The 25,984-nt window shown below is 47.4% G+C and overlaps 1 protein-coding gene across 50 annotated transcripts in view; it reads right to left on the minus strand.

Moving 5' to 3' along the window:
* NRXN1 (neurexin 1) overlaps positions 1-25,984 on the minus strand; it is a 1,011,196-nt gene that overhangs the window by 16,528 nt on the left and 968,684 nt on the right. For 27 of the 50 annotated variants that reach the window (XM_083494078.1, XM_083494061.1, XM_083494082.1 and 24 more), the window contains one exon: positions 14,519-14,606. In XM_083494078.1, coding sequence (XP_083350204.1) covers positions 14,519-14,606 — 88 coding nt within the window. The remainder of the gene's footprint in view (positions 1-14,518; positions 14,607-25,984) is intronic. The other 23 variants (XM_083494081.1, XM_083494072.1, XM_083494067.1 and 20 more) reach the window with 1 other exon arrangement.

The raw sequence follows: 25,984 nt of genomic DNA on the forward strand, positions 1-25,984 counted from the left end.
GAGAAATGTGCTAGGAGGAAGGCATGCTTGGCAAATCCACACTGTGATCAACTCCCACCTGGAAACCACTGTCCCCACTGTGGAAGGACGTGTGGGTCCAGAATTGGCCTCCACTGTCACTTATGGACTCATTGTTAAAACCGTGTTTATGGAAGACAATCTTACTCGGCTACGAGTGATCATCAAAGAAGAAGAAGAAGAAGAAGACACAGTTTTCTCCCATCTTTTCCTCCACAAACCAATTCTCCAGTTTGTCCTCCATCAGCCAGCCAGAGTTCCATGCCCACTGAATAGGTCTTCATCATTCTGTTTTGTGGTGCACACCTCTTTTGCTGTTGCCTCCTACAAGCTCTTCCTCTAAATCTTAGGGTTTCTCCAAGCCTCCTCCTTCCTCAGTCTTAAGTGTCAGGGAACTGCCATCAGAGCATCAGGTGGTGGAGGGACTCAGGCAGGATGAAAGAGACTCAACTGCTGAAGCAGGGACCAGCAGGGGGAGGAGTGGGTCTCTGAGGGAATGCGAGCAGGAGGGAGGGCTCAGGGAGGCTTCCAGCGAGAACAGTGGGGAGGTATCGGAGTCTCCCATAGGGAGACCCACACCTCGCAGGAAACTGTCACGCCGTGAGTCCAGGAGACGCGTTTCCGTTAAGGAACTTCTTTGCTGGAAACGCTTCCGCAGACAGCCACTGTCGGACTCTACTAGTGACTAGAGCAGACATGTCTGAGGAGCTCCGTCACACACGGAGGTTTGTGGGGTCGCACAAACTCTGAGGGAGCACGTTTTCACGCACAAGCAGCTAATCAAACCCTCACAGCAGTCCGACAGTCTTTGTACGCTGCCTGTGCAAGAGAAGGCATCATGAGCGAACCAACCGGAACCGGAGGAGCAGGGGCTGGAGCTGGTCCAAGCTTGGAAGATAGATACCGAGCGTTGGAGGTTCAACTGGCCCTGCAGACGGCGAGGTTGGAGGAGAGAAGGGCTCAGGATGCAGACAAGAAGGGGAGAGCCACGCAATTCCCCAGAAAGGTACCTGGATTGGTGCAGAAATTTTGGGGGGACCCCAAGGACTACCATGCTTTTAGGACAGAGATGCAATATGCCCTTAATGTGCAGTTCGATGAGTTCCCTGATGAGGAATCGCGAGTTGCTTTTGTAATTGGGCATCTTGAGAAAGGGGCTAGAGACTGGGTTCGACCCCTAATGGCAACGCACAATGAAATACTAAAGGACACAATGAAGTTCTTTCGTGCAATGGATATAATGTTTTCCAGCGATATTGAGGAAGGGGTGGTGCGCAGACAGTTAATGGCTTGTAAGCAGGGAAGTCGATCTGTCCGTGAATATTGGACTGAGTTTACCATGCTGATTCACAGACTGAGTTGGGATTTATCGGCGGCACCCGTTCAGATGCTATTTGAAGAAGGTCTTTCTTCGGGGGTGAAAGACGAGCTGGCACGGAGCCCCAGGGCGGAGTCTATGGATCAGCTGACCAAATCTGCGCTGACCATAGGAGCGCGGCAGGAGGCAAGAGCCTTGGAGAGGCGGGAAGGGAGAGGGGAACGTTGGAAGGAGTTCCGCATTCCAGACATTCCTGAGCCAGCTTTCCCGCCGGCAGAGCCGATGGAAATCGGAACAGCGCGCGCGCGCGCATTTTCAAAAACCAGCGAGGGAGCTAAGAAGGAGGGAAAGGGCCCCCGGAAATGCTATCTCTGCCAACAGCCAGGCCACTTTGCCAGAGTCTGCCCCCAGAGGAAGGAATGGCAAGGGATGGTGGGAGCTGTTGAGGGGGGAGAAGAAGGGGGAGCGGAGCAGGTAAAAGCCAACGCCTGGTTGCCACAATTGGGGCACTGCAGCCAGGCCAAAGAGCAGTGAAAGTGCCCGTGCCAGAAGCTCCTCGACCTGCTCTAGTGATTGAAGTGTCGCTAGAGCTGCAGAATGGGCACCCCCTAAAAATAAAGGCGCTATTGGACTCAGGCAGCTCCTGCAATTTTATGAGCAAGGAGTTTGCTGCTGAACACCAGATACAGACCATCCCTTTAAGCAACCCCCTGCAGGTGACCACGATTGATGGCAGGGAGTTGTTGGGAGGAGGAGTCCGCTTGCAGACTGTCCCAATGATAATGAGGGTGGCAAGGCACACAGAACTGATAGCGTTTAATGTGGCCACCCTGGGAGGCGCTCCCATTATTTTGGGAATGAGCTGGCTAGCTCTACATGATCCGCTGGTTGGCTGGCATCAAAGAGTGGTGTCCTTTGGTTCAGCACATTGCCTAGAACACTGCAAAGGGGAGAAGGGTTCAGCAGGGGCCCAAGCCACCCTAGCAGGGACTGAAGTAATGGGGAAGGTGAAGGTACCACCACAGTATGCAGATCTCAGCGACGTGTTCAGCGAGAAGGAAGCTGACCAACTACCACCTCATAGACCCTTTGATTGTCAGATCAATTTACTCCCTGGAGCACAGCTTCCTGTAGGCAAGTTGTATGCCATGTCAGACAGGGAAATGCAGGAGTTGCGAGAGTTCATTGACAAGAACCTGAAGAGAGGCTTCATCAGAGAGTCCAAAGCCGCAGGGGGGAGCCCAGTGTTCTTTGTGGACAAAAAAAATGCGGACAAGCCGAGACTTGTATGTGATTTTAGGCGGCTGAATGCAGTGACTGAACCGGTGGCGTTCCCTATGCCCAGAATTGATGATATTTTGACCAGGGTGAGGAAGGGAAAGATTTTCACAAAGCTGGATCTAAGGGGGGCGTACAACCTGATACGCATAAGGAAAGGGGATGAATGGAAAACCACCATGTTTACCCCTTTGGGGGCGTTTGAATACCTCGTTATGCCATTTGGATTACAAGCAGGCTCCGCGTGTTTTCAATCTTTTATGAACCACGTGCTGGGCCCTTTGCTCTACAAGAATTGCGTTGCCTTTCTAGATGATGTGTTGGTGTATTCTGAGAATGAGGAGCAACATGTGAGAGACGTCAGAGAAGTGTTGAGCAGACTGCAAGCCAACAGGCTGTGGGTCAAACTGGAGAAGTGTCGGTTCCATACCAAGGAGGTGGAATTCCTGGGGTACCGCCTGTCAGACAAGGGATTGGCCATGGATCCCGGCAAGGTACAGGCAGTGCTGGAATGGAAAACACCCAAAACCAAGAAGGATGTGCAGAGGTTCCTAGGGTTTGGAAACTTTTATCGTAAGTTCATACGCAACTTCGCCCATCTGACGGCGCCCATCACTGACTGTCTCAGCAGTAAAAAGAAGTTTGTATGGACGGCGGAGGCGGAGCGAGCGTTTGAGGAACTGAAAAGGGCCTTCGCCTCTGAAGAACAACTTCTGCATGTGGATTTACGAAAGAAGCTAAGGGTTGAAACAGACGCATCTGACAGAGCCATAGGGGCGGTGCTTCTTCTGCAGCCGGGGAAGGAGGAGTCAGAGTGGCGTCCATGTGCCTTCTTCTCGCGGAAGCTGAACAAATCCGAGAGGAATTACACGGTGTACGACCGAGAACTGCTTGCTATTCATGAGGCGTTCCGGAGATGGAGGCATCTGCTAGTTGGTGCACAACATAAAGTGCAAGTGTGCACGGATCATAAAAATCTAGAGTACTGGAGAACGGCGCGAGTGCTCAACCAAAGGCAGTTGAGATGGGCCCAAGAGTTCTCCAAATTTAACTTTGAGATTTGTTATGTGCCAGGCCCAGAGAATGTTAGGGCGGACGCTCTCTCACGCAAACCTGAATATTTGGAGGGGGAGGGAGCACCCGAAGAAACCCATATCATTCCAGAGGACCGCTGGGTGTGTGGGGCGACTTTGGTGGGGCAAAGGGAATTGGTAGAGGGTACGGTGCAGGATGCATACGCCCAGGGGAAACTCAGGGATCTCAGAGGGGAGGAAGACAAATCCGGTGGTTTTGAGGAGAGAAATGGGGCATTGTATTATAAGGGAGCGTTATATATACCTGAAGGGGAATTGAGGGAGAAGGTACTCAAGCAGCTGCACGATAGCCCCACAGCAGGGCACTTTGGGCAACACAAAACCATGTGGCTGGTTACCAGGGAATTTTGGTGGCCCAAGGTCAGGGAAGATGTGCGGGAGTATGTGAGAGGGTGTGAACAATGCCAAAGAGCCAAGGGGGAGAGGCAGGCGCCGGCTGGTTTATTAGAACCACTGCCCACACCTGAGAGACCGTGGGAAGCAGTGGCAATAGATTTCATGACTGATCTGCCAAGGTCTAGAGGGAAAACAGCCATCATGGTTGTAGTAGACCTGTTAACTAAAATGGCCCACTTCATAGCCTGCTCACATGCGGTTACAGCAGAAGAAACCGCCAAATTGTTTGTAGAGAATGTGTTTAGGTTGCATGGCGCCCCCTTGAGGGTGGTTTCAGACCGAGGGAAACAATTTACTTCCAGGTTCTGGAGGAAGCTCATGAGCTTACTGCATGTAGAGGTTAATTTCTCGACGGCCCGTCATCCTGAAACCAACGGGCAGGCGGAAAGAGCAAATGGGGTTCTCCAACAATATTTGAGGTGTTATGTTAATGACAGAGAAAATGATTGGGTGGAGAAGTTGGCGTTGGCAGAATTTGCCTACAACAATGCAGAGAACGTGTCCACGGGGATGAGCCCCTTTTTGGCTAATCACGGGTGCCATCCCAGAGCCTTCCCAGGGGGGGAGGGGGAGAACTGGAGCGTTCCAGCTGCAGAACAGTTCGTGGAAGAAATGGAAGCGATCCATCGCCAGCTCCAACTCAACTTAAACAGGGCTAAGGAGGAATATAAGAGGCAGGCAGACAAAAACAGGAGGGAAGGTGAAACCATCAGGGTGGGGGACCAGGTGTGGCTGTCAACCCAAGGGTTGCCATTCAAAGGAGGTTGTAAGAAATTAAGACCCAAAAGGCTGGGTCCGTTTGAAGTCATACAGCAGGTCAATCCAGTGGCTTTCAGGCTCCGGTTACCGAACCACATGAAGCTGCACCCAGTTTTTCACAGGTCGTTGCTGTCACCGTATAGAGGAGACAGTGAGGGGAGGGTCACTAGGGGACCAGCAATGGAGGAGAAGGAACACAGCTACCATGTAGCGGAGATCCTCGATTCCAGGTGGAAGGGAGATCAAGTAGAGTATTTGGTAATGTGGGAAGGGGAACCGGAGTCGGAAAACACCTGGGTTAGGGCAGAGGATGTCAATGACGAGGTTTTAATAGAGACTTTTCATCAGAGGTTCCCACGTAAACCTCAGCCTGTAGCGAGGTTCCGAAGGGAATACTTTGCCACCACCGACGAGGAAGAGGAGTTGGAGGGGTTCCCAGATTCTGAAGAGGAGGAGGATGCAGCTGGCCAGGACGACGATCGATGGAGAGAATTGTTCGAGACGTCAGAAGATGAGGAAGATTCGTTTCGGGGTTTTAGCCCTTCACCTCCCAGGGGGGAGGAATTGGGAGGGGGTGAGGGGGGCCCTGGAGGGGAGGTGGATGTCAGGGAACTGCCATCAGAGCATCAGGTGGTGGAGGGACTCAGGCAGGATGAAAGAGACTCAACTGCTGAAGCAGGGACCAGCAGGGGGAGGAGTGGGTCTCTGAGGGAATGCGAGCAGGAGGGAGGGCTCAGGGAGGCTTCCAGCGAGAACAGTGGGGAGGTATCGGAGTCTCCCATAGGGAGACCCACACCTCGCAGGAAACTGTCACGCCGTGAGTCCAGGAGACGCGTTTCCGTTAAGGAACTTCTTTGCTGGAAACGCTTCCGCAGACAGCCACTGTCGGACTCTACTAGTGACTAGAGCAGACATGTCTGAGGAGCTCCGTCACACACGGAGGTTTGTGGGGTCGCACAAACTCTGAGGGAGCACGTTTTCACGCACAAGCAGCTAATCAAACCCTCACATTAAGTGTAGGAGTACTTGTATATAAGGATGAACCCTCAGAGAATAAGAATGCAGGAAGCTGCCTGAGATAGACCATTGGTCCACCAAGTTCCATAATGTCTACATTGACTGGCAGTGGCATCCCAGGTTTTCATGCAGGGGACAATCTCCTTCCTGGAGATTGAACCGGATATCTTCTGCATGAACAGCAGATGCTCAACCACCAAGCTACAGGAGTTCTAGGTTTGCTATTTATTACAGGATGATATGGTTTTGACAAGGCATGCTAAGCCTCCAGCAGCAAGACAGGGAGGGTCTCCCAGGAACCCAACCAGGCTCCTACGAAACCTAAATCTTCTGAACGGGAGCTAATAAAATTATAGGGAACTGTCACCTCATCAGTGTACACCCCCCCTTCCTGCCGCTAATGTTAAATTAGATTGTGAGCCCTGTAAATATTTATGCAACGCACCCTGAGCCCTTGGCACAGGTGGGCTATAAATCTGATGAAATGCAATAACCAACCCAATAAATCTCACAGTGCAGCAAACTGAGCTGAAATGGATGGTTTGCTCATTGCCTGAGTAATAGAGAAGGAAGTCCCACTAGGGCTATAAAATCTGAATTGCAAGATTTTGTGTTTACATTAGGGCTTGTGCAATGGATTCAGCTGAGCCCCTGAGCCAAATCTGGCATATTTGGAGCGACTTGGGTGTTGGAAGAATCGGGTGCAGGCAGCCAGCTCAGGTTGGATGGCCCAGAGCACTGCATGGCTATCAGTTTGTGGGCATCAGGCAGGAAGGAGAGGCAGGCCTCAGGCAGGAGAACCCCAAGAAAAGACCCACACCTGCCCTGGCTGCCAAGAGAAGGAAGAAGCCTGCCTCCCAATTCTCCTTTCTGAGAGGAGCTGCTTGCAAAGGAACACTATGGACCAGGCAGGATTGGTGCCTCTGCGTGCCAATCCTGCCTGCAGCAGGGTGCTCCTTTGGAAGGAAAGGAAGAAGAAGAAGAAGAAGAAGAGTTTGGATTTGATATCCCGCCTTTCACTCCCTTTAAGGAGTCTCAAAGCGGCTAACATTCTCCTTTCCCTTCCTCCCCCACAACAAACACTCTGTGAGGTGAGTGGGGCTGAGAGACTTCAAAGAAGTGTGACTGGCCCAAGGTCACCCAGCAGCTGCATGTGGAGGAGCGGAGACGCGAACTCGGTTCCCCAGATTACGAGACTACCGCTCTTAACCACTACACCACACTGGCTGGAGTGGGTCAACACCTCAGCTGAGCAGTTGAGCTGCTGACTAACATCCTATATCCTTTTAAATGTGTCTGTGGGAGGGTTGTGGGGGTTTTGTTTCGTTTTGTTTTCATCTTGTGTTTTTATGTAGTGAACTGTCAAGATCTTCAGATGAAGGGTGGTGTACAAATTTAATGAATGAATGAATGAATGAATAAAATAAATCTGGGTGAGGGGGAGGCACTTCTGGTCTCTATTAATTTATTTGGGAACTGGTCTGTTGATGTAATAATAATAATAATAATAATAATAATAATAATAATAATAATAATAATAATTTATTTATACCCTGCCCTCCCCAGCCAAGACCAGGCTCAGGGCGGCTAACACCAGGTATAAAAACAATTGATTAAAATACAACTTAAAAACTAGATTAAAATACAACATTAAAATGCAGCCTCATTTCAGTAGAAACTCAAATCAAAAACTTTTTGGGGATGGAAAGGTCAACTCTTCACCAAGGCCAACTATCCAGACTGGTCCTACATGGGCCAGAAAAAAGCCAGGGAAGTCCCCAAATAGGAGTTCCATCACAGAAGGAGAAAGGAAAAGGAAAGAGGAGGAGGGGATCAAGTTGATTCCAAGCCAGGCAGAACAACTCTGTCTTACAGGCCCTGCGGAAAGAAATCAGATCCTGCAGGGCCCTGGTCTCATGAGACAGAGCTGGAGCCAGTGCTGAAAAGGCCCTGGCTCTGGCTGAGGCTAATCTGACTTCCTTAGGGCCCGGGACCTCTAGGGTGTTGCTATTTATGGACCTTAAGGTCCTCTGCAGGGCACACCAGGAGAGGCGGTCCCGTAGGTACGAGGATGGGTCAACAGGACCCCTCTCGGATGGGACCCACAAGGCATATGAAGGGCTCTACACAGCCCTGGTTTACATCCTCTAAAGAACAGCAAATGTATGTGTGTCTCTTTCTTTGTATTTGGCCGTGAGTATTTTCTGTTACTCTCAGGAAGGGAATCCCTAGGCTTCCTTGTTTCATTTCACTTCCAGAGCAGGGGGAAATGTATTTCAGCATCATGATTTTATGGCAGCAAGATGCTTGTGTGTGTTTGTGTGTGATTGTGATGCAGTGCTTTTTTCTGGGGGGACGCAGGGGTACACATACCCCTAAACATTTTGTGAATCTAAGTTTGACCTCGTTGAAGGGCAGTATTTAAATATGAATAGGAAAATGAGAGTACCCCTAAACTTTTTTTTTTTAGGGGAAAAAACCACTGGTGTGATGGGGGATTTATTCCCTTTGCATTTTACCATGAACTTCTCTAATCTGCACTTTCTGGCCCAGTAATAAGGGAACTAAGACACAGCTAGTCCCCAGAATTCGCAAGAGTCTGAATTCTGCCATGCAATTCTCAAGAGAGAGAAGAAAAACGGGGTGTGGGGCTAGAAAAAATGGAGAGAAAAATGTCCAGAATGAATTAATGCTATGGGAAACTGGTCGCAAAAAAATATTTATATGGAGCAAAAATGCACATATAGGGGGAAATGGGCATGAAAATGCATACAAATTGGCAGAGAATGAAACCCTCAAACATCCTCAGAACTACACCCACAAAATTCCTCTCTCCGTGTTTGGTAGACAGAAAGCCAGTCTCGCCATCCTTTGATTACCAGTGTGCATACCCTGTTTCACAATCTGCATTTTATACTTGGGGGGGGCATTTTATCTTCCAGATGTGTTTTATAGGCTGGCTGCTTCATTGGTGGGCTCTCGTGCGCATCACGGGCATGCTTTTCATTTATTTCCCGTGTTTGTCACAAGTCGCATCTCCCCATTCATTATTTACCAGGAGGCAGGTGCACAGCAAGCAAATCCAGAGGTGACAGACAAGGGCTTGCTGGCAGCGACAATTCCGGCAGAAGTTTCCTCCCAAGGAAGACGGCTGCTGCTGCTGCTGCCGCCGCCCCACTTTTCAAAATCAATGCCCCGAATTAATAATTCAGCACAATCAATAGAGAAGCTAGAAATCAGCAATTTCAGAGCGGTCGAGGCACACCTTTTAGCTGACTGTCGGTTTTGGCTGCAGCACTGAAATCACTGATCCCACAAGCACTCACCCTAACCAAGGGGGGAATCGCCAGCATGAACCTCACCTCTGTTGCAGCCTTACAGAGCTGGGGAACAAGCCACTGCCATCAAAAAGCAGAGTATAGGATCACAAAACTGGAGACCTGGAGGGGACCCCAAAAGCCATCCAAGTCCAGCCCTTGCTACAATGCAGGGCTAATGTGTGCCGATTGTGCCCTTATCAACTTTGGGGATGTAACTCAAGCCAGGCTTTGCCAAGCTGGGTTCTCCAGCCATTGCTGTACTATGACTCCCATTAGCCCCAGCCAGCAACATATGCTGGGCACCAGTTTGGTGAAGTCTGACTTACAGCTTCCCCACAATTTTGCTACTGTAGGACCAAGGGGACGTAGGGCTAGCCCAAGACACTTTGCTGCCTGAGGCAGAGAACAAGATTGTGCTCTTCCCCGTTCCATATATGGAAGCCATTTGAACTTGCAGTGGAATCCTAATTCTAGACTGAGAAAAGGATATTATGCTCCAGTGTACCTGAGGCAGAAGGCTTGTAGAGCAGCCAAGACTGGCTATGTAGGAATACAGAGAGGACTAGTGAGGGGGCTTAGAAGGAACATCCAGGAGGCTGCCATTGTTGCCAATCACCAGTGGACTGCAGCGGTTGTCTCACTTTGCCTAATGAAAGGACCGGCCCTAAGTGTATATTTGTGCCCTGTGTTTCGTACCTCTGACCACAGGCAGAATCTGGGGGGGGGGGGGGTCCATGCTATTAGCAAATCCTGTGGAGACAATGGCACACAATTCGGACACCACTTTATTCTGTCCTCAACATGTTTCCTTACTTGTTAATTTTTGCATTTCAGGTGATCTTTCCCATGACTTTTGGAAAACTAATGGATCTATTGGAAGTTTAGTGCTTATTTCCATTTTGTTTCCAGAAAAAAACAAAACCAAACCCACTAGCTTGGGAAACCACTGGAGCTCTGTGTTGCAATTTCACATGACAAAATCTGGGGCAGTTCTTTCCCACTGTTTAAAGCTTAGCATGTTGTGGAGGTATACCAACCAAAACGCCACTGGTCTGTAATGCACTGTGTTCTGCGTTGTAACATTAGAAACTGGGTCGGAAGCGCTAGCATTAAAACCAGCTTCCACAATAAACCCCACGTCTGAATGCAGCCTTAAGGCAACACATCTCTGAGTTGTGCACTGGCCCAAGTGCATGTGGAAAAAGGCACAAACTTCATTGGTTATGCCTTGAATTCTTGTCAAGACAACACCTGCTCACTGATAATTAATGAATGGGAAGATGCGACCTGTAACAAACTCAGGAAATTAACCAAATCACACCTAGTGCACCTAGCAATGAATTGAACAACGGCCAATAAACTGAAGCCAACCTCTGCCTGACAGTCTGTTCCTGGCATGATTCAATGAGTGGATGCTTGCCTTTTTAAAGTCCCCAAAGGGAACAGGACTGGGCGACATCCCGTTTTCAGCATCGTGATATATCTGCAGCTAAATATCGCAATGTCTGAAATTGCCCAACCGTTCCTGTGCACACAAGTCAGAGTGGTGTGTGGGTTTGCCCAGTTCACAGAGCTGAGCTAAGCACCCAGACCACTCTGGCCCCCATGAGCAGGGGCTGTATGGGGGCTTGGTCAACAGAGCGGCAGGCAGCGGAGCAGTTTAAAGAAGCTGTTGCTCTGCCTTTGGCTCGCGTGAGCCAGAGGTGGGGGTCTTGATCGACTGAGAAGAGGGCTTCCTTAAACCGCCTGACTCTCAGCTAATCAAGGCAATCTGAGCTGGCGATACAACATGGCTTCCCAGCGCAGGCAGGCAGCAGTGACGTTCACTGTGCATTCAATGCACATTCTACCTTTGTACAGTAGGATAATTTCCACCCACCCAACCAGTATCCTCCAATCAGGGAAGCAAGCTGCCTTAACAGAGTTCAAAGGGCACATTTCAGCCTGGCAAAAGCGCTTGTGGTGGCTGTGATGCAAGGCTGGTGAGGGTTGTGCTCTGGTGAGGGTTCCCCACCTTTGCCCTGAGTCTCAGAAATGTAAGGTCTGCTTTCTCCTACATTGAGTCCTAGGTATCTTCCCATGTCAGCAGAATGGGCCCTACAGACTTTCCAGGACACTGGCTCATAAAATGGGACTACATTATCTTGTGAGTCACTAACCATTACCTCATAATCATGGGCCTACAGACAGGAGCGATTTGCTTTGTACCAGCTCTAGAATTCCCTTCGTGGCGAAATAACAGAGCTAAAGTTCTTTTCAGGAGCTCTGGGGAGTATACACCAGAAATATCTGCTTCATCCATTGTTAAGCCTGCTCTCCTACGAGACACCATTGAGGGTCAGTTGTGCAGAAAACCTGAGCTCATTAAAGCTACCCAAAAAAAGAGGAAGCCAGTATTTCTAGAAGATTCAGGATGGCTTTTAACTCTGGGGAGGAAACTGTCAGTACTTGAGGAAATGTTTGAGTATCGATGAGAAATGAGCACTGCTTCTTTTCTGCAGGAGCCCACAAATAGAAGAGTTCTCACAACTACAACTGACAAATAAGGCGTTAATTCCAAAATGGGTAAATAATAAGACTGGTCTGCCACAGTGTGCTGAGAAAGGGGCAGAATGTGTTGCATTTTGAGAGCAGCTTAAGATTCACCCTGGGATTCCTTGCTAGCCAAGGGTATGAATCGGAGAATATTGGTGTTTCCATATTATTTTTGTGTGAGTCTTAAATATTTGGTATGTTTTACATCTGGCCCACATTGATTTGTCATAGAACCCTCCTTTTTTAAAAACAACAACAACAACACAGAAAACCAAATCAATAATTTTTGCATTGTCAGAACTTCAGAATTATTGTTCAAGAAATGGCAATTCATCTGCAACAGATGCAGAAAGGTCTGGTCACAAATAGATGTGGTGGCCAGTGCAAAGCTGGGGGAGAGCCAAATATTACAAATGTAGCAGAAGAGCCAAAGGACAAGGATTAAAAAACCCATTGCATGTTGCCAGCTCTCATGGTTTTACAGTAAATTTCATGGATTCAAATGTCCCTTAGTAAGGGAGGGAAGGAAGGAAGGAAGGAAGATACAATACCTGGTCAGTCCAAAAGAAGGTCAAACAAGAAGCCAAATTATTCCTTTTGTTATGTCAGTTGTGTCAGTGGATCAGGACAACTGGTTTTCAGGTTCCACGGACCTGTTCTGGCTGAATTCTTGCCTGAGGAAGAGTTCTGTGGAACCCCAAACTCACAGCGTTTACCTTACTGCCACTAGGGCTTCTATTTTTGAATCCTAGAGTTTGAAGCCATGAATCATCAGATTCACCCTTAGCAGGGAATATCGCCATCATACCATATTGACAGCCAATCACAGATACTTACAAACATGCATGCGTTTTTGGTAGGTTTGCCAAAGAATGTGATATCGCAGCTAAGAAGCAGTGTTTTGGATGTTGTGTTTCAACCAGGGTGGAAAAGAAGCCCTGCCGAACTACACTTTGGAAGGTAAGAATATAAGGAAGAGCTCTCCTGGACCAGCATCTCGTTCCTACAGTCAGATGCTCCTGGGAAGCAGGGCATGAGGACAATAACACCCCACAGCTGCTGTCCTCCTCACCTCCCAGCAATAGCATTCAGAGTGAGGCCCACCATTCAGCTGGGAGATTCCATTCCACTATCATGGCCAAAGCACATCAATAGGCCTGCACTTCCCTCTTTCTTCCCTCAAACAATTGCGATGCAGCCTGTTTTCTGGCACAAATCGTGCAAGAACATCAGGAGAGCCTGATGGATCCGGCTAATGGCACATCCAGCCCAGCAACCTGCTCTCTCAGTGGCCAAGCAGATGTCTTTGAGAAACTCGCACAGAGGACCTGAGCACAACAGCACTCTCCCCTCCTGCCGTTTCCAGCAGAGGCATACTACCTTTGAGCATGGAGTCAGAGGACTCAGCTACACAGCTGCAAATAAGACGTTTTAAATGCGTTGTAAAGCGCAATATACAAATGTGACACTAGATGGCGAAAGTGAGCTATGCCAAATTCAATTTTTTTTCAAAACTTTTTTTAAAAATAAAAAAAGGATTTTCATAGCTTTTTAAAAATGTGTGTGTGGATTCTGCCAGAGTATAGCTATCGTGGCTAGTGGCCACTGACAGCCCCCTTCTCCAGATAATGTTATGACCCTTAAGCCACATCTGTTGACTGATGTCTTCATTTTGGGTTGTGAGAGCAATGACCTGACTCAGTATAAAGCATAAATCATGTGTTACCATGTGTAGTGTCCAAAGGACCCTGAAGTGTCAATAAAGTTTATAGTCTTCACTGTTATGAGAAAACATGAAAAAATGTCTCGTTTTCCTGTTAAGGTTACAGAGAATCATATCCAAATCCCTCAACTTGGGTCACAGTTCTCTTGCCCTACAAGTCCCTCTGCTCTACCTTATTTCCCACAACCTGAGGACAAGGATGGTGTGGATTTTTCACTGATTCATCTCTGTAACAAATGCAATAACTTCTGACATGAGTTGGGTGAACAGATGCATTTCAAAGATGGTGGAAAAAAGAATGAATACCAAGAGTTTGAGTTGACAGTTGAATTTGGGCTGAAACAGTCACAAACATAGATGCAGACATCTATACAAAGAAATCTGCAACTCTTAGTGTCTACAAAGGAACAATGTGTTCCTTATTAGAGTTTTAGAATGTAGCCACACCAGCCACAATATTTTTAAAAACTGTTTCATCCTTGAAGATTTCACTGGCAATTTGTCAGGCTGTTGTATGTTCAGTTGAATGCAGGTGGTTTGGGAGTTACCTACAAAATCTCTGTTTTTATATATGAAGGTCCCTCATCCACAGAACCCCTAATAAACATGGTGCTTGGAGCAAAAAAAATAAAATGTAATCATAAAAGTGTGTTTTTCTGGAATCAATTTTCAGATGAAATTAAGTAGCACTTTTTAGCGAGTGCTTCAGGGAACCATGATAAGGTTTCTAGTCCACATTAAAAATGTGCTGGCACAGAGACATGTTCAGGTCTCTCCACATGGCCTACTGCAGTTGTGCAGTGCCAAAAAGAAAGGAGGAGATGAAGCCTTAAATATTGTCTGTCTTCTAAACTAGGAATGTGACTATGCTGGTGGTTCAAATCCAGTATCTTCTGGAGCTAGAAAGAGACTTGAGTTCTGTCTCTACCACCATCAGAACGCTGCAGGTTGAAAGAGAGATTGCTCTTCTGTCGTTCCTGCAAAGAGGTTGCACCTTTTACTCCCTGCCGCATGCAAAGAATCAAAACCAAAAGGAAAGGAATAAAAAAAGTTGACTAACCTAACCCACCTGAGCTCGGCTCACAGGGATCAATGTCCTCATCGTCGCTGGGACATTCGGCTGAGGCCACCAGGATGTCATCCGTGGTCTGCAAAGGAAAGAAAGAGCCCATTTCAATTAATCAAACCGGTCCAACTAGGTGCTCACCTCTGTCAAACTGCCCAGGTTGGCAGGCATCCACAACCGTAGGAGACTCACAACACTCTGTAAGCTTTTGGCTGTTGTTTTTAGATGGTGATGTCAGTTTCTTTTTTTACTGGAGAGTTAACAAAGGATTATGTCAGCGGTCCAGTGGGACAACAGGTCCTGCTCTCTTACCTCTCCATCTGCAACATCCTTTGTATTCCAATTTTGGTGCTCCTCCTCAGCATCATTTCACTACTTCATCCCTCTTCTTCCCACACCTCTCTCCCAATGATTGGACAACCTACCCCTCTACAGTTAACAAACCTGTATCTTCTTCCTCCTTTCCACCCCTTGGGGGGAAAGATTCAGTTATCAAAACATCTCACCTGTATTTCCTCTCTCACCTGATTCTATCAGCCCCCAACCTGAAAGATGCTGGGGGAAGGAACTGCTTGCCTTCCTACCTCAGTGACTCAGGGGGCTTTGATTTCTTTGTGGCCAACCCACAAGCTCAATCGCTCAAAGGCTGAAAAGACATTTTAGAAGCTTTTAATGTTTGATGCATTACTGTATTTTAATATTTTGCTGAAAGCCACCCAGAGTGGGCTTCCCCAGCCACTCTGGGTGGCTTTCAGCAAAATATTAAAATACAGTAATGCATCAAACATTAAAAGCTTCTAAAATGTCTTCTAAAAGTCTGGTAGTAGTTGTTCTCTTTGACATCTGGTGGGAGGGTGTTCCACAGGGAGGGTGCCACTACCCAGAAGGCCTTCTGCCTGGTCCCCTGTAACTTGGCTTCTCACAGTGAGCGAACCGCCAGAAGGCCCTCGGCGCTGGACCTCAGTGTCCAGGTAGAACGATGGGAGTGGAGAGGACCGTCAGAGACGAATCAGAGATGACCATCACTGCAGGATCTCCCCCTGGCAGTGGTGGCTTATCGGTCAGGTCAAATGGAGCCCCACTGACCTCAGACAACTTCTAACTGCCTAGCATCTTATGCGCAACCAGGCAGGGTGACCCTGGCCCCCAGCTCCCTGCTCCTTTGCGTGGCCCTGTGTTGCAGAACTCAGCAGGCAGATGGAGACAAGTCTAGAATACTTGGCTCTGACACAACATCAGTTCTGGCTCCACCTACTGCCTGGGCTCCTTCTGCCCAAGTCACCAGCGCTGCCTCCTGCAAGCAAATTCTCAAGTGGCGACCAGAAGCTACCATTGGAAAGGGGTCTTCAGAGTTCACAACCTATCAGGGCACTTCGGTTCCGAGCCAAGACAAACAATTAGAAAAGCAGGTGCAATTGTGCATGCACAGAAGTGGAGAATCCAGACTTAATGCATTTTCGCAGCCGGGGCTCAGCTTGGCGGCATGTGGAAACAGTGCTGAGCAACCGCAGACCAGGCTGCCAACTCTAGAAACACATTATCTTGATGATAATAGTGGTTTACATCACATCTTCAATGTATGCGGTACTTTACAGAGGAACCAGCAAAAAAAGAAGAAGGAGGTGGTGGGGGAGATTGTATCCTTGCCCCTAGGAACTTGTACTTTACATTTTGACGGTGGAGAGACAATAAAGGGAAGGCAGGCTAGGGAGGGAAGCAAGAGACAAGTGTTTGTACCTGGTTGTTGGGCAAAAAAGACCCTGCCATGTCTTGAGGCAGGCTGCTCAACTAGGTAAAGGTAAAGGGCTCCTGGATGGTTAAGTCCAGTCAAAGGTGACTATGGGGTGCACTGCTCATCTTGCTTTTCTGGCCAAGGGAGCTAGCGTTTGTCCACAGACAGCTTTCCGGGTCATGTGGCCAACGTCTAAACCACTTCTGGCATAACGGGATGCCATGATGGAACCAGAGCGCATGGAAACTATGTTTACCTTCCCGCCACAGCGGTACCGATTTATCTACTTGCACTGGTGTGCTTTTGAACTGCTAGGTTGGCAGGAGCTGGGACAGAGCAATGGAAGCTCACTCCGTTGTGGGGATTCGAACCGCCAACCTTCTGATCAACAAGCCCAAGAGGCTCAGTGGTTTAGACCACAGTACTGCCCATACAGCTCACACCATTAGGATGTTCCTCCTAATGTTCTGCCTGATTCTAATCCATACATGGCATTCAAAAGAAGTCAAGGATGAATCTGACACCTCCTCAACTTTAAGTAAGAAGAAAATATGTTCCAGCCGGCAATGTCAATGTTGCTGACAGCAGTCGTTCCCCCATGCTTCAATTCCACTCCACCCTCCTTTTAACCCCCCCCCCCCAAAAAAACCTGATAGGTGAAAGATGGAAGGAATATCTGCTTGGCAAAAAAATAAAAAATGAATTTTGGTCACTGTTAGTAGCACCCATGATAAACGCCCATAATTTGCTAGGCAGCTGTTCTGAGTTTTCATTAAAGGGGGATTTAAAAGGCAAAGGAGAACCTCTGTCTTTCCCAGCAGCTTGTAATGAGATGACATACAGAGCGAAATAATCGTAACAACACATGCTTGGATTAGAGTGCCTTTTGGGTGACTGGGCAAATCCATCTTCACATTAGCATCAAACCCTCTTGGATTTTTCTTTTAAAGAGTTAAATAAGAAAGGCTTGTGTGCCAAGCTGATTTCCATTCACTGCAGTCTCCTTGCTTTCTGCACAGGGCCATTTAAAGCATTCTGACTTTTTTTTTTGGTACGTAATATATGTGTGAATAAGGCACAACACATATTTGTAACACAGAGACATAGAATAATAGAATCGTAGAGTCGCAAGGGACTCCAAGGGTCATCCGGTTCAACTCCCTGCAATGCAGAGATCTCAGCTAAAGAATCCATGACATCCGACCTCTGCTTAAAAACCTCCAAAGAAGGAGAGTCCACCACCATTCCACTGCTGAACAGTGGAACATAGAGAAGGGAACAAGGAAGTTCTCAGTGACAAAACCTCTCTGGCTTTCTTGAAGATTAAGCTTAACTCAGAACTCCAGACTTGGAATCTGGCCATTACTCAAGTGTAAGAGTTTCAAGACTTATCCTTGGACACGACAATGGCAAACACGAAAGGTTGCACTCTTCTTCTTTGTGCACCGCCACTTTGCTGTAAATTAGATAGGCATGCCAGCCATATCTGTTGTTCCATCCCTCTAAGTCTAAAATATCATTATTATCTAATGTAATCCAGTCTCTGATCCAACTAAAACATGCAGCATCATAGTATATTGCACTCTTCCATTGCCTCTCGAGACCAACAGATGCCAGCAACAATTTATCTACTGATCTTATTTATGGCTAATTATTTACTATTTATTATTATTCATTTACTAAACCACGCTGAGAGCCACTGTGGTGCCGTGTTTTGGACTAGGACCTGGGAGACCAAATCCCCACTCAGCCATGGAAGCTCACTGGGTGACCTTGGGACAGTCTCTCACTCTTGGATGAACCTACCTTCCAGGGTTGTTGTGAGGGTGAAATGGAGGAGGGGAAGAGGAGAAGTATGGACAGCACCTTGGGAGAAAAGTGGGGTATTAAATGTAATAAATAAATAAAATACTTATTTTATTACATTTAATATGCTGCCTTTCCAACACATGGCAACCTCCTGCACCGTGTGTTATCCTCACAACGGCCTTGTCAGGCTGAGAGATCATGACTGGCCGAAAGGTCCTCAGTATTACCAGTTGTTCTTCTGTTAAATGGGCATTTTGTGGTGCCTACGACCTGCCAATTGCTTAAAAAAATTATTAACCCCACTTTGACGTTATATATGTATATATTGCAGGCTTCTGGCCTCTCTTTGCTGGTTCCTCCCCTCCCCCCACCCCCACATGTTTCTTCTCCATCAAAAATAAATATTTAAAATGAGAGAAGCAGCTGAAATCTTTTTGGCTACCTCTTCCTGTTTGAGGCCAGGCATATTACATTCCTGAGCCATAAGATAAACTTGCTGAAAATGAATACCTGGCTTTAAAAAAAAAGAGAGAGAGAGAGAGGTAGAGGGAGAAGAAAAGAAAATAACCCAAACTGATGGGATTTCTAGAAGAAACCAACAGGGTGTGAAAAATTAGGATGGAGTTCATGTGGGGAGCGGGGGGGGAAGCAAAACCCTAAAATTTCATTTCAGGAGGCTAGATTAACTGAGCAATTTTCTCGCCAAGACTGTGTAATTTAAATTTAATTTACTGTGTGTGAAGCTGATCTCTCTGACTGTCTGTTGAGACAGTAGTAGAAAGAAAACTCAAATATGTCACATTAATCAATCCTATTCTTCGGTTTCCCTCTCCCTCGAGCTTATAAACTTCTTCCGAGCAATAAACCACCTGCCCATCCCCCAACAAGATTGGGGGAGGGGGTTAAAGAAACAGGCCTTAACTTGTGGCACTCTATGCCAGCACTCCCCAATTCCTCTCCCATTCCAAGTTGAGGTACTGGAGTCCCATTGAATGGAAATAAATATGAACTATTTGATTATTTAGAATTGGCAAAAATGACACAGAAAATAAGAAATCAAAAAGACATAAAGTTTAACAAAGAATGGAATAAATTTATGACATACATGGAAACAGAGGTAAAAAATCTAAAAATTACAGTAGGCATGACGTAACACTTGTGATGTAAAGAGTTTTTTAAGGAAAAGAAACTGCAGATAAAAAATCATATAATATATTCTGAAACCGAGATGAAGGGAAGTCAATTAGTGTTGTTTGTTATTTAGTAAATGTAACCTAATTTGTTGGTATCTTATGTTAGATGTTTTTTCTTTTGTTTTCTTTATTATTATTTTTCTTTTTTATGTATTTCTTTTTTGTCTGTATGTATGATGTATGTTTTTTTCGTTTGTTTTAATGTTTGATGTAGCAAAACAAATTAAAATCAATAAAAAAATGAATGGAAATAAATATGTGTGCAACATCCACAGCTTCTCTCCCAAGAAAACCAGCCCAACCCCATAAAGTAAAGGTAAAGGGACCCCTGACCGTTAAGTCCAGTCGCGGATGACTCTGGGGTTGCGGCGCGCATCTCGCTTTATTGGCTGAGGGAGCCGGCGTACAGCTTCCGGGTCATGTGGCCAGCATGACTGAGCCACTTCTGGTGAACCAGAGCAATGCACGGAAGTGCCATTTACCTTCCTGCTGGAGCAGTTCCTTTTTATCTACTTGCACTGGTATGCTTTCAAACTGCTAGGTTGGCAGGAGCAGGGACCGAGCAACGGGAGCTCACCCCACCACAGGGATTCGAACCACTGACCTTCTGATCGGCAAGCCCTAGGATCAGTGGTTTAGACCACAGCGTCACCCATGTCCCCCCTCAAAAAAATCTGAAGCAATTCGAGAAAGAGATGGGTCACCTTAATAGGGGAAGAAAGGTTTTGGGAAAATAGAGCTCAATCCAAGGCATAGCGTTAGTTAAGTCTGAAATTATTTCCTAGAGTAGAGGTGGAGAAGTGCAACAAGACCTGAACTGGAAGCTGGTACTTCAAGGATGCTGGAGAAGAGACTGCCATCATTGCCTTCCCTAAAGCTTGCCTTTTGCTACTGCCAGCCTCCTCCATAGTAAGGATATGGGAGCCAGCCTGTCAAGGGAGGACCGCTTCCCTCTGAACTGCATTGAACTGGGAGTGCAGAAAGACCAGCAACCGAAACTTCCTGCTCAGATCACACCTGCTTTGCTTTGCATTTAGGTGCAAATTGAATAAATAAACGAATGAAAGTAAAATAGATTGGTGCTTTTGTTTTTTTTTGGTAATTTATTCTATGTATGTCGCTGCTGTTTTGTCAATTTTGGATTTACTGGCATGCTCCATGCTCTATATTTTGTATAACTGGGTTATTTCGGTGTTTCCAATGTTTGCTGTAAGCCGCTTTGGGCAAAGCTCATTGTGGTGGGCTCTCATTTGTGGGGTGGGTCAGGGTTCCATCCTCTCCCCCATGCTCTTTAATATCTATATGAAGCTGCTGGGAGAGATCATCAGGGGGTTTGGGCTGGGTGTTCATCAGTATGCAGATGACACCCAGTTCTACCTCTCTTTTAAATCAGAACCAGTGAAGGTGGTGAAGGTCCTGTGTGAGTGCCTGGAGGCGGTTGGAGGATGGATGGCAGCTAACAGATTGAGGTTGAATCCTGACAAGACAGAAGTACTGCTTTTGGGAGACAGGGGGCGGGTGTGTAGGGGGATGCCCTGGTCCTGAATGGGGCAACTGTGCCCCCCTGAAGGACCAGGTGCGCAGCCTGGGAGTCATTTTGAACTCACAGCTGTCCATGGAAGTGCAGGTTAATTCTGTGTCTAGGGCGGCTATCTATCAGCTCCATCTGGTACGCAGGCTGAGACCCTATCTGCCTATGCACTGTCTCGCCAGAGTGGTGCATGCTCTACTTAATTCCCGCTTGGATTATTAAAATGCGCTCTACGTGGGGCTACCTTTGAAGTGGACCCAGAAACTGCAATTAATCCAGAATGTAGCAGGTAGACTGGTTACTGGGAGTGGTTGCCGGGACCACATAACACTCGTCCTGAGAGATCTGCATTGGCTCCCAGTACGTTTCTGAGCACAATTCAAAGTGCTGGTGTTGACCTTCAAAGTTCTAAACGGCTTCAGCCCAGTATACCTGAAGGAGCGTCTCCACCCCCCATCGTTCAGCCCCAGACACTGAGGTCCAGCGCCAAGGGCCTTCTGGCAGTTCCCTCACTGCGAGAAGTGAGGTTACAGGGAACCAGATAGAGGGCCTTCTCAGTAGTGGCGCCCGCCCTGTGGAACGCCCTCCCATCAGATGTCAAGGAAATAAGCAACTATCCTATTTTCAAAAGGCATCTGAAGGCAGCCCTGTTCAGGGAAGTTTTTAATATTCAATGCTGCATTGTTTTTAATACTCGACTGTGAGCCGCCCAGAGTGGCTGGGGAAACTCAGCCAAATGGGTGGGGTATAAATAAATTATTATTATTATTATTATTATTATTATTAATGCCATGCATCAATCAACCAGCCTCAGGTCATGGGGTGAGGGCAGTGGTGGGGTGGGGAAGGAGAGGGCAAATCCCTGCATCCTTGTTCTCCTCCCCACATCTGGCTTCACACTTTCTTTGACTATTCCAGCCACCCTGAAACAGGTCCCTGATAATGACTCTCTCTTGGCTGGAAGGAGGAAAATGTTATATTGACATTCATGGCTCCACCCACCTTTGCTTCTGACTCCAACCATCACTGGCAGGTTTCCCCACCCCAAGATATTAGCTTAGAAGGGAACTTGACCCTTCAGCTGAAAAGGGTTTCCCACCCCTGACCTAGAGCACCATGGCTGAGGTCTTTTAACATATGAAAGGTACTTCATTCTCTGGAAGGAACATTACCATAATGAGAAAATTATCAGTATTATATTTCTTCCTTAAGTGCAGGAATTTGAGAGGGCCTCCTGCCTAGAAAACCAGCCAAGACTGCCTTCTCACTCCCCGGCCACTTAACACATTAGGCCACAAGTGGAAATTAATGCAACTTTCTCTGTCTCTCGCTCTCTCTTTCCACCCCATCATTCTGCATGAACACGGAGGTCCAGCTCCAAGGGCCTTCTGGCAGTTCCCTCCTCACAAGAAGTGAGGTTATAGGGAACCAGACAGAGGGCCTTCTCAGTAGTGATGCCCGCCCTGTGAAACACCCTCCCATCAGATGTCAAGGAAATAAACAATGATCTGACTTTTAGAAAACACCTGAAGGCAGCTCTGTTTAGAGACGTTTTTAAGGTTTGAAATTTTATTCTATTTTTAGTCCTCTGTTGGGAACCACCCAGAGTGGCTGGGGAAACCCAGCCAGATGAGCAGGGTATAAATAATAAAATTATTATTATTATTATTGTCAGGGGCTCAGGGACAGAGGCACAGGGGAGAGAGGAGATGGAGAGCGAAGGGGAAGGATCTGAGGGCAGCATAGGGGAGTATGACAGTGACCCGAGAGATTCCATGAGCTTCTCCAGTGAATCAGAAGATTCCCAGAAGGAGGCGCCGATGGTCAGGGCAAGGGGGGCCAGCGGGGACTCCCAAAGCAGCAGCTGGAGATCAGGGCCAGCTTCCCCACCAGAGCGTAGTGGGGGGGAGGAGTCCCAAGTGTCAGGACCAGCGGCTCCTCCAGCAGGGAGAGAAGATGAGTCGAGACTGACCACGCCTCTATCGGAGAGTGGGGGAACGGAGGGGAGGTCAAGTCCAGCTAGCCTTCCCGAAGGGGGAAGCAGTGACAGGAACAGTGTAACGGTCAGGAGGAAGGTTACCGACTGGGCGCGCGCGCCAAGTTCAAATGTAAAGGCGCACGGGACAGCAGAAAGCCCGGATCGGGAACCAGGTCCTAAAGCCCGCCGGAAGCAGGGAGAAGACTCAGGGGAATCAGCGTCAGAAGAGTCTAGGAAGGGCGAGACCCCAGCTGACAGACGGACCCAGAGGAGGAAAGAGCAGAGGAAGAGGTGGAGCAAGGCTAGGATCTTAAACTGGTGTCAGGGGGGAGGAGACTCAGACGGAGCTTCGGCGGTCTAGAGTTTCAAACGTAGAGCTGCACGCTGCTGATGTGAAAGACAAACTGAACTTCAATAAAGACTTTTGTATATAACAACGAACTGGCGTTGGTCCTTTGTGAGCTGGGACCTTGGGCAGCTCTGACAATTATTATTATTATTATTATTATTATTATTATTATTATTATTATGGTATTTGCCACCGCCAATGAGCCATGAAATTCCACACCCTTAACAAACTACAGTTCCCAGGATTCTTGAGGGGAGAGGAGCCCTGACTGCTAAAGTGCTATAAGGGTTATCCAAACAGGTGACCACACATTGGTTTGTGACACATTGGTTGTGCCACACGTTAAAGCAGAGAACCCAGCACATGGCGTGGCAAGTGTCCTTGGGGCAGAAACGGAAACCATAATCTCATGGTATCACGGAACTGTAGCACATGGAAGGGTATCAAGGGAGGGATCCCAAGGGTCATCTAGTCCAACCCCAATCAACGCAGGACTCTCAACTAAAGCATCCGTGACAGGTGGCCATCCAACCTCTGCTTAGAAACCTCCAAGGAAGGGGAGTCCACCACCTCCCAAGGGAGTCTGTTCCATGGTTGAACAGCAATCTCCATCATAGAATCATAGAATCATAGAATCATAGAATCAGAGTTGGAAGAGACCACAAGGGCCATCAAGTCCAACTCCCTGCCAAGCAGGAAACGCCATCAGAGCACTCCTGACATATGGTTGTCAAGCCTCTGCTTAAAGACCTCCAAAGGAAGAGACTCCACCACACTCCTTGGCAGCAAATTCCACTGTCGAACAGCTCTTACTGTCAGGAAGTTCTTCCTAATGTTTAGGTGGAATCTTCTTTCTTGTAGTTTGGATCCATTGCTCCGTGTCCGCTTCTCTGGAGCAGCAGAAAACAACCTTTCTCCCTCCTCTATGTGACATCCTTTTATATATTTGAACATGGCTATCATATCACCCCTTAACCTCCTCTTCTCCAGGCTAAACATGCCCAGCTCCCTTAGCTGTTCCTCATAAGGCATCGTTTCCAGGCCTTTGACCATTTTGGTTGCCCTCCTCTGGACACGTTCCAGTTTGTCAGTGTACAATCAGAAATTGCAATAAATGCATTATAATTGCAGTCTTAAAACCTGGGACAAAACAAAAGATCCAGAGCAAGCAAACACACACACACACACACACACACACACCTGGCTGTCAAACATCAACTGTAAGGGATGTCAGAAGAAGGAGAACCTTCCAGGACAGGGCTAGAGGCTGAGAGTCACAGTGTGGCCACAGACTCATAGAGGAGTCAGAGGTGGTCTCTGCTACCCAGAAGCAGGACAGTCCCAGTGCTGCTGGCTCTCTTTCCTCTATAATACCCCACTGGAGGAGAGCTCTGCATACTGCTGAGCAACCAGCCAGGCAGGCCCAGAAGAGGAGCCCACCACCTCGCCCCAGTCTTTGTCTGCTGGGGAGGGATCCAGAGTTGAGTCAAGAGGGGGAAGTGGGCAGTCTCAGCAATGTCTCAAGCTGAATAAGTCGAGCCGGAGGAACACTTCTGTGCTGCTACTTTCTGCAAATAAAAGCTAATTGCATTTTGCGTCTCAAGCTCTTTCCTTCCCTGTGGATGACCTGCGCTTGCCTGACATCTCCTTGACATCAACTAACCTCTACCTCCTCCCCATCCCTCAACTCATTTGGAATAACAGGTTTTGTTTACAAAGTTTTTTTTCCCCTACACACTGGGAGAAAGTGATCCAGCTGGATGTAATTGGGGAGAATTTCATCAGAAGAGGGCCTTTGTCCTCATCAATCAAAAATGGAAAACATGCATTGGACTGGACCTTCCTCAGAGATTCTTATTTTATGGTGAGGCCCCTTGCTATTTACTAATATCCAGTAGCAATGGTTTTTTCGATGTGGCCCTTGCTGCTCATTAAAGATGCCTTGCTTATGAATCTGGGCCATGTTCCATTTCTTCGGCAGCAGCAGAAGGAAACCGTGTTAGGCTGATTAATGTGCAAAGCAGCTTTCTCTTCATCTCAGAAATCCCCTTCAGAAATCTGAGCGCTCATTTGTTTTTCCTTGGAATTGGCCCTACATCTCAGAGTTATTTAAAATGCGCACGTTGCAGTGATTAATGTGTTCAAACTAAGGAAACCTAAATGGGAATTTAAAACCAAAGCGCTTGTTTTTACTCCAAATGAAAATGAGCCTTGGAATTATGTCAGAAGGGTGAAAATAATAGCATTATTTAAGAGGGAGAATGGAGTGGTTTGGATGTGATGCTAAATCATAGTTTAGCATTACAGGAATGATCCAAGTTGAGCTTAAGGCAGGCATAGGCAAACTCGGCCCTCCAGATGTTTTGGGACTACAACTCCCATCATCCCTAGCTAACAGGACCAGTGGTCAGGGATGATGGGAGTTGTAGTCCCAAAACATCTGAAGGGCTGAGTTTGCCTATGCCTGGCTTAAGGCTTGTATGTTCTTCCTTCCCCTACCATGCTCTAGTATGGACAGTGCTATTTTTCCAGAAAAAGAGGTGCCAAAACTCACCATGAACACCTCCCTAGTTCTCTTGTAAGGGCACTGGCACCCACTTGAGAGTTGCCGGAACTCAGTTCCAGCAAGTTCCCACTGGGAAAAAAAGCTCTGGGTATGGACATAAGGAAGCTTCTGCTTCCAGCCTAGATTAACCACGCCTTACTGTGTCATCTGAACCCAACTGCTTTTGCTTAATCTAAACTGTGGTTTGCTGAAGTAGCGCAAACTCCAAACTACAGTTTAAGAAGCTGGCTTGTTTCAACAAACCATGGTTAGCGTTAACCACATGTTAGGGTTTGGATGTAATGGAAAACTGCGGTTAATCT

This window comes from Podarcis liolepis (assembly GCF_965112155.1).
Source record: "Podarcis liolepis genome assembly, chromosome: 3".
Lineage (NCBI taxonomy): Eukaryota > Metazoa > Chordata > Lepidosauria > Squamata > Lacertidae > Podarcis > Podarcis liolepis.